The sequence below is a fragment of the Enhydra lutris genome, unplaced genomic scaffold, assembly GCF_002288905.1.
Source record: "Enhydra lutris kenyoni isolate GAN:26980312 unplaced genomic scaffold, ASM228890v2 scaffoldscaffold14, whole genome shotgun sequence".
Classification (NCBI taxonomy): domain Eukaryota; kingdom Metazoa; phylum Chordata; class Mammalia; order Carnivora; family Mustelidae; genus Enhydra; species Enhydra lutris.
In genome coordinates, this window is record NW_019154098.1 from 707,788 (window position 1) to 720,321 (window position 12,534).

Genomic DNA, 12,534 nt, shown 5'->3' on the forward strand with positions numbered 1-12,534 from the left:
GAGGTTAGGTCCCCACTAAGTCACAGAAATTTTTATTGGAAACAAACAGCTGCAGCAAAGTGACACTCAGTGCACGCTGCCCAACGGGCGAGGTGGCAGGGGAAGGGTGGGTACTGGTGGGCGCCAGGGGCTGGCCAAGCCCAGGGTGGTGACCGCAGGGGCCTGCTGACTGGATCTCAGGCCCTTGGGCTGGAGTGTGCAGGTCCATGCCTGATCCAGCACAAAATACAAAAATAAACTCTGTAGTCCGGGTGCCCCTGCCGGTGTCAGTTCCCGGGGGGGCAGGGCAGCGGCTCTTCCCACAGGCCCTGCGCTGTCCAGGCCAACCACAACACAGGCAGCGGGAGCCTGTGGGGGGGGGGGCGGGGTAGACATCTGTGGGCGGAGCCAAAGGGCTGGGTGGGCGTGGCCTGGGGCGGCGCCGGAGCCGTGGCAGAGCCAGGGGCTGACCACCAGCTGGGGAGGCCCTCGGGGCCCTCGAGAGGGCAGTTCCCGGCACTGGTTGAAGCTGAATGAAGCTGGGCCTCTGCTCCTCATCCTCACATACAGATCACCGGGACCCTGGCAGGAGGTGGCACGAAAGGACCTCAGAGGAGCCAACACCCAGGGGGTGAGGCAGAGGCGTGCCCACTCTGTCCTGGCCAGCCCCGGCTTCAGCAGCCGCCACACACCTGTCCTCCTCCATGGCGCTCGTCTCCTCGGGCCCGCCCTCACCGCCTCTGCCGCCGCCGCTCTCCTCCTCCTCCTCCTCCTCCTCCTCGTCTCCCAGCTCCATGTCCAGCTCATTGCCTGCCTCCGAGGGGGTGTAGGTGGATCCGCTGGGGGAGGTGCGGGGACTGGTCTTAGCACTGCCTGCCCCGGCCTGCTGCCGAGCCCAGGGAGGGTGTCCGGGAAGGACAAAGTCAGGAGTGGGGTGGGCAGGGCTGGGGAAGCGGTGTACGAGCCAGACAGGAGGCCGGGGAGGCGGCGGACAGGGGCCAACCTGATGGAGCGGCAGCTGAAGAAAACAATCCTCTTCAGCCGCTTGTTGTAGAAGAAGTAGTTGAAGGACCAGAGGCTGCCGTCCTCCCCAAAGGGGTCTGAGTCCAAGTCTGGGTTGTAGCTGGGGAGTGCGGGGCAAGAGGTGGTGTGAAGGCCCAGGGGCGCGCACACCCCGGCCCACCTGCAGGGACGCCAGCCCACCTGTAGATGTCACACTCGGCCAGGCAGATCTCCTCATCCACCGCGTCCCACAGCTGCGGCTTCAGGGCCTTGAAGTCCTCCCGCACGGCTGAGAACAGACTGCAGTTCACGGCGTTCACCACCTAGGACGGTCACAGTCGGGACTGACTCAGGGTGCGGGACCGAGGGCACGTGCCGGGCCAAGCCCAGGGGCCCCTGCAGGTAGGAAGCACAGTAAGCAGAGCTTGGGGTGGGGGGGGGGGGCTGCGAGCCCCTCCCCCGAGCCTGACCCTCACCCAGCTGAGGCTGGGTTCCCTGCTGAACTCATGGCTCCGGGCGGTGCTGAAGTCATAGTCAGGCCGGAAGGACTCGTTGAGCGTGGCGATCAGGTAGAAGAGGGTCTTGCGGCTGCACGTGTCGCTTAGCGGGCCCTCGTCCTCGCCACCTTGGCTCTTGCTCAGTCTGCACGGAGAAACACATCAGCCCGGCACGGGCCCGCCCCCCACAGCCCACAGTGGGCAGACTCTGCTCCGGCTCACCTGCTGGGGCTGAGGCCCGAGGTCTGGGGTGGGGACAGCGCCTCTAGCACGTGGGGCTGGCCCTCTTGGCAGAACTGCTTAAACATGTGCTTGTCGTCGCCTGCCATCTTACATGAGTAGCTCTCGATCCTACAAAGGGCGAGGGGGACCATGGAGCATGCCACCCGGCAGGTTCAAGTCTGGGCCAGGATTTCGTGACCTCTGAGGCCCCAAGGAGCCCAGGCCTCACCTGCCGATGATGTGGGCATCTCCAGTCTCCACTGTCAGCTGTGAGTTGATGGCCTCGAAGCTCGAGTTCTCCAACAGCTTCATGTCCTTGGGGAAGGGGTCCTGCGGTCGGAGGGGCTAGTGTTGCCTCAGGATGGGAAACAGCCCCTGACTATCTTGGCCCTGGGGCTGAGCGTCTGGCCTCCCTAGCCAGTAAGTGGAGCCGTTAGTGACACGCTGGGTCCCTCCTGCGCTCAATCCTGAGCCCTCAGCACTGGCAGGAGAGAGAAACTGGATCCTGTTACCCGAGAGTGGTGGGCCCAGGCTCCAGCTCAGCCAACCCACTTTTCCCCGCCCGATACCGGGGGCGTACCAGGGCTCCTGCTCACGCCAGGGCTCGCTAGCTCATCTCCCTGGACTCCCCGTAAGGCACGGGGCTCCTGCAGGACCTCGGGCTAAGCGCCTCAGTTACGGCCAGGACCTGCACCGGGTCGCGATCCAGCACACCGGGGGCTGGGGGCCTGCGGTCACCGGGACGCAGAGCTCTTCCCTGTGCTACGGGGCCTCTAGCGAGGTGGAGAGGAAACCCGAAGGCCTCCCTGCTCCTCTCCGCAAGGGCGCCTAGTTCTTCGGACACCAAGGAACAGAGGCGGGCACCACGACCCCCGAGGGGCCTGTCGGCCGGCAGCTAGGGCCCGCCAGCGTCAGCCTGGCTGCACCCGCCGGGGCGAAGGAAAACCCCAAGCCAGCCGCGGGGAACTACAAATCCCAGGGTGCCGTGCGCCCCGGGACGCGCACGCGCGCCAGCGCGAAGTCCGCTGGGGGCTGGAGTTCCGGAGGCCCCTGCTCGGCGCCCGGCACAGGGCGGACACCTACCTGCTTGCGCAGCGCTCGGTGTGGCCGGGTCGGGGCGGGCCGGTGGACGTCGGCGCGGGAAAGAAGGCGGTGGGGCTCCGGGCAGCGCGAGCTCCTCAGGACCGGAGGGCGGCGGCGCGGCCTCCGTTCGGGCCGCACTGTATCCGGGGGAAGAGGCTCTGCGGCGACGTCCCGTTACTCCCGGCCCTGCCGGCCCTGCCGGGCTGCCACCGCGACATAGCCTCGCCCCTGCACGGCGACCGACTCCCGCGACCGACCTGCCCGCCGACCGCCACACAAGGCCCGAGAGCGCAAAGGAGCGAGCGAGCGACCTCTGCCTCCCCCGGCCGGACAACAACAAGCGTCTGCAAGGCCCCGCCCCCGCCCCTGAATGGCCCGCTCCAGCCGCCGGGATCGAGAGCTCGGATAACCGTTGGGTGCGCCTCCCGCCAGTCACTCCTAGCGTCCACCTCTATTGGCTGAGGTGCCTGTCCGTCATTCTTTCAGGCCGTGAGGACCCGCCTCCTTCCCTGGTGCTCATTGGTTGCGGCCCTCGCTTGTCCCGCCCCTGGTGTCAGCCCGCGTTTCCCGGAGTGGTTGGCTGACCCACGCGGGGTGGGTGGGCCGGGCAGCCCAGAGGGCAGCGGAGGGCGGGCCGGAAGGAGCTGGGAACGGCGTTCAGCTCCCGCCCCGCGCGGCCGGGGGGACCCGGACCGTCGGGCTGCAGTCCCGTCCCGCCGAGCCTCTAGGCTGTGTCCATCCTGGGGAAAGCAGGAGGCTCCGATGCTTTTGCGGCGGCCGGAACCCCAGGCTCGCGGCCCCAGTTTCCGGCCGGCCGAGGCGCTCAGCGGCCCGAGCGCACGGAAGCGGGCTCGGGGGGCCGGGCGGGGGCCGGACTGGAGATGGCGCCGCCCTCGGACCCGGACTCGGCCGCGGTGCTCCTGGCTGTGCACGCCGCGGTGAGGCCACTGGGCGCGGGGCCGGACACCCAGGCACAGCTGCGGAAGCTGCAGCTGACCGCGGACCCGGAGCGGCCCGGGCGTTTCCGGCTGGAGCTGCTGGGCGCGGGCCCCGGGGCGGTGAGTGGGGGCGGCGGGGCCGCGAGCCGGGACCGGTCCCCTGAGCGGGGCCGGCCGTGTGCCCTTGAGCATTTGGCTTGCCCTTGTGGCCGGCTCCTCGTCGGCAGAACGGGGGCCAGGGCCGTGCTGCCCGTCTTTAGCGGCGTCCCGTGAAGGTTCCGAGGGCGGCGTGCGAAGGGGCGTAGGTCCGGGTCAGTGGCCTGCAGACGTGACCGCGTGTTCCTTTGGTCATCGCGCAGTGGGTGCTGGCGGAAGACCCTGAGCCTGGACTCTGCCCTTCCTCAGGTCAGTCTGGAGTGGCCCTTGGAGTCCGTTTCCTACACGGTCCGAGGCCCCAGCCAGCATGAGCTGCAGCCTCCACCGGGAGGGCCTGGGACCCTCAGCCTGCATTTCCTCAACCCCCAGGAGGCTCAGCGGTGGGCAGCGCTAGTTCGAGGCGCCACCATGGAGGGGCAGAATGGTTAGTGCTCTGGAGTGAAATTCATTTCGGCTGGGCAGGGACCGTGGGTGCTGGGAGAGAACAGGTGTAGCCCCAGTCCCCCAGGCCTGGATGGGGGAAGCGGTGGGAAAGCGGGGCCCACTTTACCCACTGGTGGGTCCTGAACAGGCTCCCCGGAGGGAGAAAGTGGAGAAAAGGCATCCAAGCCGAAAAGCTGGAGCCGGGAGTACCGGACACATGAGGGGCAGAGCAGGGAGGTCCTCCGGGTGTGGGTAAGACTGATGGCATTTGGAGCAGTGGGATGTGTACTCAGTGGGATTGTGACAGGCTCAGATTCGAGGTTAAGACCCGTGTTTCTGTAGGGGCGGCGCAGATAGAGCTGGAGAGAAGAGTGATACCAGAGATGCTTAGCAGATGGAATTGGGTGGATCTCACGGTCACTTAAGTTGAGGAGTTAATGGTTGAGACACAGAGCTGGAGGGAGAATTACTGTGGAGCTCCCAGACAGGGCCTGTGTGCAAGGGTGCGGAGGGGAGAGGAGCTCCCAGACAGGGCCTGTGTGCAAGGGTGCGGAGGGGAGAGGAGCTAGCTGGGTGGAGCTGGGCTGGGGGTGGGGCTCTGAAGAGGTCAACCCTGGGTCACTAGGAGAGAGGAGCAAGAGAATCCAACAGGCAGGCAGTGTGGCAAGCAGAGGAAAGGGCCCATAAACGTATCAGAAGCGCTGTCCGAGGGCTAAGAAGAAACCGTACAGTATGACCTAGGAGAGGCCCAGACAGCACAGCACTTGCGGAGGGAGGAAGGCTGTCCATCCCTTGACCTGCTGGGGACTCAGCACCTGCTCTGTACTAAGTGCTTCAGGCCTTGGAGAGTTTGTGTGACTCAAACTTCAGACCCTGCTCTCTCGGAGCTTGTGTTTCTGGAGGGGAGGCGGGCATATAAAATACGTAAACGTGCGCTTGCAGGGAGCACAGCATTGCGGAGAGACTTGTGGAACCATTGTGTTGTAAGCTTAGAACTAATGGAACCCGGTGTATCGGTCCAAACGTATTGATTAGGTGGAGAGGTTTATTTTTTAATCATTATTTGAACATTTTATTAGAGTGCACAAGTGGTGGTGTGAGGGAGAGGGAAGAGCAGACTCCTTGCTGAGCGGGGAGCCTGATGTGGGGGCTCGATCCAGGACCATGGGATCATGACCTGGGCAGAAGGCAGTTGCTTAACTGAGCCCCCCAGGAGCCCCTAATTTATTTAAGTAATCCCTGGACTCAACATGGGGGTTGAACTCAGGACCCCAAGTCAAGAGTCACATGCCCCATCGACTGAGCCAGCCAGGTGCCCCTCAGTTAAAAAATACTTAGGTTGGGGGGTGTCTGGGTGGCTCAGCTGGTTAAGCGTTCAGTGTGGAGTCAGCTCGAGATGCTTTCTCCCTCTCCCTTTGTCCCTCTCCCCTCCCCCGAGAAATATACGTATATATACCTATATATGTAAGTTGGGGAAAAAATTAAGTAAAATTGTGTCAGATGTTGGAGGAGATGGGAGTGCTGGTAGGGTGGGGTTTGCAGTTTTTTTTTTAAAGATTTTATTTATTTATTTGACAGATCATATAGTAGGCAGAGAAGCAGCAGAGAGAGACACACACAAGCGCGCGCGCACGCGCACAGCAGGCTCCCCGCTGAGCAGAGAGCCCGATGTGGGGCTTGATCCCAGAACCCTGGGATCATGACCTGAGCTGAAGGCAGAGGCTTTAACCCACTGAGCCCCCCAGGCGCCCCATGGAGTTTGCAGTTTTATATAGGGTGGCTGGGAGGGCTTCATTGAGGTGACACGAGTAAAACTGGAAGGTCCTAGTGTGATCTTCACACCCATGTGGCCGGGAAGTAGCAGGTATGATAGCCTCCAGGCAAGAGTGTGTGTGTGACCTCTGGGGCTCCGAGGTTAGGCTGGGCCTCGGCCTGGGGGCACACACATGGGGCCCACGGCTCAACAGTGAGGGCCTGAAGCCATCCTCAGAGCTGCATCAGCAAGGGGTGGGCTGGGCCTCAGGTGGAAGGAAAGAGGGGAGACAGCAGCATGGCCAGCTCTGTAAGGGCGCCCTGAGAAGGCAGTGGGAGCCCCCAGGCTGTCCTGTGCTGATGGTCGAGCCAGTAGAGAGGGTGGATGTCCTTGAGGGCACCAAGAGGGGACGATCGCAATTGCAGGGCTCCTGGTGAGCAGGAAGGGGCAGGCTCCTTCTGAGGATCTGCTTTGGTTCTGCTGGGAGGCCAAGGGAGCATCCCTGGTGGGCTGACAGGGCCTCTTTGGTGGATGGGCCTAGGTGGGGCTAGACGGAACAGCCCAGAAGCATGCCAGAGCCCAAGGAAAAGCCGAGTGCAGCTTCAGCTGTGAGGAGTTGGCAGGGACCTTTTAGGGGTTAGTGAGGACCAAGGTGGAGTCTGACTTAATGTATGGGCAAGAGCCCTGGCATGGGCTGAGGTGAGCAAGGTGGCGGCAAATGTCTTAGAAACCTGAGGTCAGAGAGCAGAGGCCTGGGTAAGAACTCGGCTTGGGGGCTGGATCTCAGGAGACCCCAGCCCACCCCACGTCTTCCCTCCTAGGCAGCCTGTCCCAAGCCCTGGGCCCAGAAATGTGCCCCGTTTCCCCGCCCAGTCCCCCTGAGGTGCCCACGCTCCAGGCCCCACAACCCAAGGTGGATGTTTGCTGGAGCCCGGGAGACGCTGTGGAGAAAGGTAAAGGCAGGTGGCGGAGGGGGCTGGAAGCAGCGGTCTGCTCAGCTGTGATGGCCTTTTCTCTCTCTGCAGAAGAGCTGGTGCGGCGCCTGGCCCGGGCCATCGAGGCTGGGGATGAGCAGGGGGCAGCCCAGGCTGCGGCCATCCTGGCCCAGCATCATGTGGCCCTCAGTGTCCAGCTCCAGGAGGCCTGCTTCCCTCCCGGCCCTGTCAGGTGAGGGCTGCTTCGCTCTGCCCTCCCGGCCCTTCCAGGACCCCCGCTCTTCCCCCTGACCTGTGTTCTGGCCCAGGCTACAGGTCACGGTTGAGGATGCTGCGTCCTCTGCCCATGTCTCGCTGCAAGTTCGCCCCCACTGCACCATTGCGACCCTCCAGGAGCAGGTAAGTGTGGGGTCTGGAGAACCCTGCTGCGGGCAGGGGCCCTTCAGTGACACTGCCTGGCCTTGATGCTCTGGCCCCAGGTGTTCTCGGAGTTTGGCTTCCCACCAGCCGTGCAGCGCTGGGTCATCGGGCGGTGCCTGTGTGTGCCCGAGCGCAGCCTTGCCTCCTATGGGGCCCGGCGGGACGGGGATCCCGCTTTCCTCTACCTGCTCTCAGCCCCTCGAGAAGCCCCAGGTGAGTCCTTGACGTGGACGGGATGAGGAAGGCGAGGCGCAGCCTGACGCGCCCCTGAGCCCCCCTCGTTCCCTGCAGGACACAGCCCTCAGGGCCCCCAGAGGCTGGATGGGGAACTGAGTCGCCTGTCTCCTCCGTCACGGGGGGTGCCCAGAGCTGCGCAGCCGGCCAGCTCCAGCCTCCCCAGCCCCCTTCAGGTGGGTAAGGGGCTGGACAGGGTGGGCCTGGGACTCTCCGGGCCCTGGAAGGAAGGAGGAGCAGCAACTCCCCCCCCGCCCCAGCCCAGCTGGTCCTGCCCTTCTTGCACGTTCATCAACGCCCCCGGCCGGCCCGGCTGCGAGATGTGCAGCACCCAGAAGCCCTGCACTTGGGACCCCCTTTCTGCAGCCTCTGCCCAGCAGCCACCAAAGGTACCAGAGGCCACGGAGGGCACGGGGGTGGGGCGGCAGAGCAAGCGGAATGACCAGTCTCTCCCTCAGCCCCAGGTCACAGAGAGAGAGGATGCCCCAGTCCCTCCAGGCCCGAGGCCCCTGGACCCCTCCTGAAACTCGCAGGGGACCTTTGCTGACTGCTCGCTAAGGATAGCATCTGGGCTGGGGAGGGGCACAGTCTGGAGTCATTAAAGACACTTCTGAGCCAGCCAAGTGCCGCATCTCTGTGCCTTTCTGCAGACTGAGCGGCCCCGGCGGGGGGGGGGGGGGGTGTGCGGCATAGCCCCACTGGGATAAAAGCTGCCAGGGGTGGGGCCCGGCCCTCACCAGCTGGTTGAGGTGACCCAGCCAGGTCTTGGTGTCAACTGGCCAGTACTGGGGTCTCCAAACCGCAGGGATCCTAGAAGCATGGGCCTGAGCTCTTCCCAGAGCCCAAGGGCACGCAGAGCTCCCACAGTCCCACGCTCACCATGCCTCATGCCTCTTGTCCACCCAGAAACCTTGAAGCATGTGCTCTGCTCCCCCCGCCGCCCCCCCGCTCCCACTCATGGGCTGCTCCAGCCAGGTGCTCCTTACCTCCTCCTGGGGGCAAGAACGGCTCAGAACCCAGGAGCCCCAAGGCGGGAGGCGCCATCCCTTAACCTGTTCCAGCTGCCCGGCTGAGCGATCAGGAGCACGTTCTGGGTGGCCTCTGCCCGCTCGGCTCTCAGCGTGACCAGCAGCTGTCTCCCCTCCCCAGCAGCTCCTCCCCAAGCGGGGCCCCGCCCCCCCCCCCCCCCCCGTGAACTGCTGCTCTTGGGACGGAAGCCAAGCGGTTCACATACTGACGCGGGGCCGGTTACCCCACCAGAGCCCCAGGCCTTGCGTGGCCGAGCCAGGCCCTCTTCAGCTCGGCGAGTACTGCCGCTTTCCCTAACAGCTGTTCCCTGTCCCACGCGCCGTACGACGGCAGCCCCCGGTCTCTCCGTGGCAATGCTGGCCACACCCCACAGAGTATCCCGGGAGCTTGAGAGCCAGGATCTCGGTCCCAGAATCCTGTGAAAACTCTGCTCCCATCACAGCAGTTCAAGCCTGTGTGTTGAGAAACTTAATTTATTTCCATGACGGAGACTGAAGATTTTGGAGCCAGAACCCGGTCTCCTGGCCCCTCCCCTCTTTTACCCAAGAAATCAGGGCTTTTCAAGAGGGCCCGCTGAGGCCTGAACAGGTCCAGAGTGGCTCCTGGGCTGGAGGCCCTATCCAGACCAGACAGTGAGCAGACACGGGGCAGGGTCACTTGGGCGGCCGATACGCCAGCTTCCGGCTCTTCAGGACTGACCACTTGTGCCGCTTCATGGCGTAGATCAGGGGAAACAGCAAGCCCATCATCATCAACATCTGGGGACGAGGCAGGCTCAGCCGGAGGAAGCAGAAAGGAACCCTGCCCGGTTCCCAGCCCCTCTCCCACGCCCAACCCTTTTACCTTGAGCCCCATGCGTTTGCGATGGTCGTGCTCTGGCTCAGATGCCCAGCGCAGGAAGGTACACACGTCCTTGGCCACCTGGGACATGGTGGCTGGGGTGCCTGGGCCAAGGACAAGTGGTAAGGGCTGCCCCTAGGGGTCCCTACCCAACCTGGGGTAGCCCTGGAGCCCCCCCCCCACAGAGCCAAGACAGGGTCCTCACCGAGGCTTCACAAGGAACCGAAACCCCTTCGCCCCCAGCACACAGGGGTCTGGGCTAGTTGCAACCGTGGAGGCTGCCCACACACTGGCACGCTGGCACGCACACAGTGCCTGAGCCAAGGACAGTGCAGGGCCCACACGGGAAGCAGCCCTGGCAGCGGGAAGAGGAGGACCCAGCGTGCTGATCCCCAGGCAGGGGTGGCTTCTCACCGTCATCGAACTCCAGAACCTCGTCGTAGATGGGAGGAGCCATGCCGATGGCCTGGCCAGGAAAGTAGGGGTTGAAGTAGAGGCCCTCTCGCAGCGACACCCCGGTGGGTGGCTCACAGTAGCCCGTTAGCAGGGAGAAGACGTAGTCCTCGCCACCGTGCCTGGAAGCAGATCCGTGCCTCCTGAGCCCTGGCACAAGATGGCCCTTTGTCCCCCTCCCACATCCCTCTGCAGGAAGTCCATGTACCTAGCCCGTGTGATGTAGCTGAGGTCAGGGGGCAGTGCCCCGTTGTTGGCTGCTCGAGCAGCCTCCGGGTTGGGGTACGGTTTGGGGAAGTAGTCAGACAGCTTCCCGGGCCGCATGAACATCTCCCCATCCTCGTTGGGGCCATCCTGAACCTCCACCTGCCACGAAGAGCCCATCACAACCCAGCTGTCCACCACAGTGGGAACCCCAATCCCCAGGTCCTCCTCATCCCTGGGCCCCGCACCTCCTCGGCCAGCGCCTTCGCTTCTTCCTCCGTGTAGCAAACACCCACCAGGTGGCGGTAGGCCACGTAGTCCATGCTGTGGCAGGAGGAGCACACCTGCTTGTACACCTGGAAACCCCTCCGGATGCTGGAGAGAGGAGGAGCGTCACAGGCGCCAAGGATTCCACCCCGCCCAGCCCACCCCGAAACGGCCTCAGCCAGCCAGCAGCACACCTGGTGTGGTCCAGGGAAGAGAGGAGGCCACGGTGGGACCACGGATAGCTGGGGGGGTGCAGCTCCAGGTCACTGGCACTCACGGCGGAATGTAGGGCCACAGCTAGCCCTGCACCCCCTGCCGCCAGCATGCCCAACGCTGACAGCATCACTTTCCGGCCCCGGGACAGACTGGCCTTCGACGACAAGGACACTGCCTGCAAGAGCCCCGCTCAGCGCCTGCCAGACCACCACCCGGCCCTACCTGGGGATCCGCCTCTCAGCGCCCACCTCTCTCACTCATCCACGCAGCACCCGCCACTCCTGCGGGGCACCGCGGCCCCCGCCCCCCGTCCCCGCCGCGCCGAATCCTCGACCGCGATTCGGCCCTGAGGAGGAGGTGTAAGGCTGCTGTTGGGCTCCGGGGCTGGGGACTAGGTGGATGCGAGCAAGGGTGCCCGAGCAGGCCAAGGTCACAAGGCAGCTGTCCGAGATCAGGCTGAGGTCACTTCAGGACGCAGGCCCAAGCTGGAAGGCCAGAGCAGGAGCGGGCCTGGGCGCGCCCTCCGGGAGAAGCCCCCAGCCCCGAGCCCGCAGCGAGCCCGCCCCGCCGCCCCCCACGCTCCGCACAGGGCGCCTCTGCTACTCGGAGGACTGGGCTCCTGGTCCTGCTCCCGGGCTCCTCAGGTCGGCAGGCGGCGGGGATCCGGCCGGGGCAGAGGCGCCGGGAGGTCGAGGCCGCTCCCTCGCTGCCCGGCCCGCGCCCAGAGCCTCCCCGCCGTGACCTTCAAGGGCTGCGGGGCCACAGGCGGACGGGGTCGCGGCCAGAGCTCACCTGAGGCGTCCGCAGCGGGAGCTGGCCGGGCCGCGCGCCGCACAGCAGACCCCGGGCCCGCGCGCCCGGCAACCGCGCGCCCCGCGGGCCCAGCACCGCCCCGCGAAGCGAAGCCGTCGCCGCCGCCGCCGCCATCTTGGCCCTCTCCGGCGCGACGACAGCTCCCGTCAGGCCCCGCGGCGGTCCCGGGGCCCAGATGTCGCGAGAGCTTGAGGGGCGGGGCCGGGGCCTGGCCGTCGGGGCGGGGTTCCGCCGAGCCGCGCTCCTCCCGGGACCGGAAGTGGGCGGGGCCCGAGCTGGCGGCAGCGGCGGCTCCCGCGGCTTCCCGGTCCGGTCGCCTCCCGCCCGTCGCGGGCTTCCGCGCAGCGTTGTCTGCCGCCCGGGGCAGGGTCCGGGCTCCGGGTGGGGGCGAGCAGGGCCGGCGGGCCGGGGGCCCCGCGCAGGGCCGGACACCGCTCGCCTTCATCCGCCCGACGAGGATTTACGTTATCGCCGGGAGCCGTCGGGGCATCCCAGGCCCTCGGAAGCCCGGCGTCGGCCGTCGGTGGGAGCGCAGGGCCGGGGTCTCGCGGCCCCGCACGTGCCAGGAGGACGCTCGCAGCGACGGGTCTGGAGACCCGCCCGAGGCCTGCCGCGTCCCGGCGGACAGCTGTCCCGGAGGCGTCTCCCCTTCTCCTGGGCTGGAGCCGCCGCTGGCCCCGAGGGGCGGAGCCGCGTCCCCGCCGGAGCCGCTGCGGACAGTGTCTGCAGCCCTGAACGCCCCCCGCGGAGCCCCCTGCGCCGGCCCCGGCCCGGGCGAGCTGTGACCTGGGGCCGTTCGCCGAGGGCGGCGGGCGGGGTGGTGGGTTCAGATCCGCCAGCGGCCACGGGGCGCGGAGGTCGGGGAGCAGCACCCCCGGGGGGCCGCGCCGGAGCAGGAAAGGGTCCCGAGACGAACGCGCGCGACCCGAAGACGCCCCCGGGGCTTCTGTGTGGTGGACCGGCGGGCTCGGCGCTCCGTTAGGGGAAGCGCCCGGCAGGCGTGCGGCCCGCCCGGCCCAGGGCTCGCGGGCGGCCTCCGCGGGGCGCAGAGCTGCCGGGAGAGCAGGGAG

The 12,534-nt window shown here is 66.1% G+C and overlaps 3 protein-coding genes across 5 annotated transcripts; 1 reads left to right on the top strand and 2 right to left on the bottom strand.

Moving 5' to 3' along the window:
* Positions 1-16: 16 nt before the first annotated feature.
* Positions 17-3,246, bottom strand: LOC111146546 (MAF1 homolog, negative regulator of RNA polymerase III). Its single transcript, XM_022502132.1, has 7 exons — positions 1,930-3,246; positions 1,701-1,829; positions 1,458-1,623; positions 1,183-1,304; positions 983-1,102; positions 672-818; positions 17-561 (listed from the first exon to the last, which is right to left on the bottom strand). Exons 1-7 carry the CDS (start codon positions 2,010-2,012, stop codon positions 540-542), a joined length of 789 nt encoding a protein of 262 aa, XP_022357840.1. The 5' UTR covers positions 2,013-3,246; the 3' UTR covers positions 17-539.
* Positions 3,247-3,279: 33 nt separating this feature from the next.
* LOC111146543 (SHANK associated RH domain interactor) lies at positions 3,280-8,260 on the top strand. Of its 3 annotated transcripts, XM_022502129.1 has the most exons (9): positions 3,280-3,841; positions 4,127-4,301; positions 6,875-7,006; positions 7,079-7,220; positions 7,297-7,387; positions 7,468-7,621; positions 7,700-7,818; positions 7,903-8,031; positions 8,107-8,260. In XM_022502129.1, exons 1-9 carry the CDS (start codon positions 3,665-3,667, stop codon positions 8,164-8,166), a joined length of 1,179 nt encoding a protein of 392 aa, XP_022357837.1. In that variant the 5' UTR covers positions 3,280-3,664; the 3' UTR covers positions 8,167-8,260. The 3 variants fall into 3 exon arrangements, with proteins under 3 accessions (XP_022357837.1, XP_022357835.1, XP_022357836.1); XM_022502127.1 differs by having other exon boundaries at positions 7,700-8,031; positions 8,101-8,260; XM_022502128.1 differs by having other exon boundaries at positions 3,280-3,721; positions 7,700-8,031; positions 8,101-8,260.
* An 868-nt stretch (positions 8,261-9,128) lies between these two features.
* Positions 9,129-11,578, bottom strand: LOC111146626 (cytochrome c1, heme protein, mitochondrial). Its single transcript, XM_022502262.1, has 7 exons — positions 11,444-11,578; positions 10,630-10,826; positions 10,417-10,543; positions 10,173-10,330; positions 9,926-10,086; positions 9,515-9,615; positions 9,129-9,429 (listed from the first exon to the last, which is right to left on the bottom strand). Exons 1-7 carry the CDS (start codon positions 11,576-11,578, stop codon positions 9,325-9,327), a joined length of 984 nt encoding a protein of 327 aa, XP_022357970.1. The 3' UTR covers positions 9,129-9,324.
* Between the last annotated feature and the right edge of the window lie 956 nt (positions 11,579-12,534).

Excerpts from the sequence above, each read along its gene's own strand:
- LOC111146546 (XM_022502132.1), bottom strand. The coding sequence starts at position 2,012 with ATGAAGCTGTTGGAGAACTCGAGCTTCGAGGCCATCAACTCACAGCTG. Across the intron at positions 1,305-1,457 it reads GGGAACCCAGCCTCAGCTGG|GTGGTGAACGCCGTGAACTG; the intron begins GTGAGGGTCAGG and ends TGACCGTCCTAG. Across the intron at positions 562-671 it reads AGCGCCATGGAGGAGGACAG|GGTCCCGGTGATCTGTATGT; the intron begins GTGTGTGGCGGC and ends ACCTCCTGCCAG.
- LOC111146543 (XM_022502127.1), top strand. The coding sequence starts at position 3,665 with ATGGCGCCGCCCTCGGACCCGGACTCGGCCGCGGTGCTCCTGGCTGTG. Across the intron at positions 7,007-7,078 it reads GGGAGACGCTGTGGAGAAAG|AAGAGCTGGTGCGGCGCCTG; the intron begins GTAAAGGCAGGT and ends CTCTCTCTGCAG. Across the intron at positions 7,388-7,467 it reads TTGCGACCCTCCAGGAGCAG|GTGTTCTCGGAGTTTGGCTT; the intron begins GTAAGTGTGGGG and ends CTCTGGCCCCAG.
- LOC111146626 (XM_022502262.1), bottom strand. The coding sequence starts at position 11,578 with ATGGCGGCGGCGGCGGCGACGGCTTCGCTTCGCGGGGCGGTGCTGGGC. Across the intron at positions 10,827-11,443 it reads TCCCGCTGCGGACGCCTCAG|GCAGTGTCCTTGTCGTCGAA; the intron begins GTGAGCTCTGGC and ends GGGCTCTTGCAG. Across the intron at positions 10,544-10,629 it reads TCTTCCCTGGACCACACCAG|CATCCGGAGGGGTTTCCAGG; the intron begins GTGTGCTGCTGG and ends TCCTCTCTCCAG.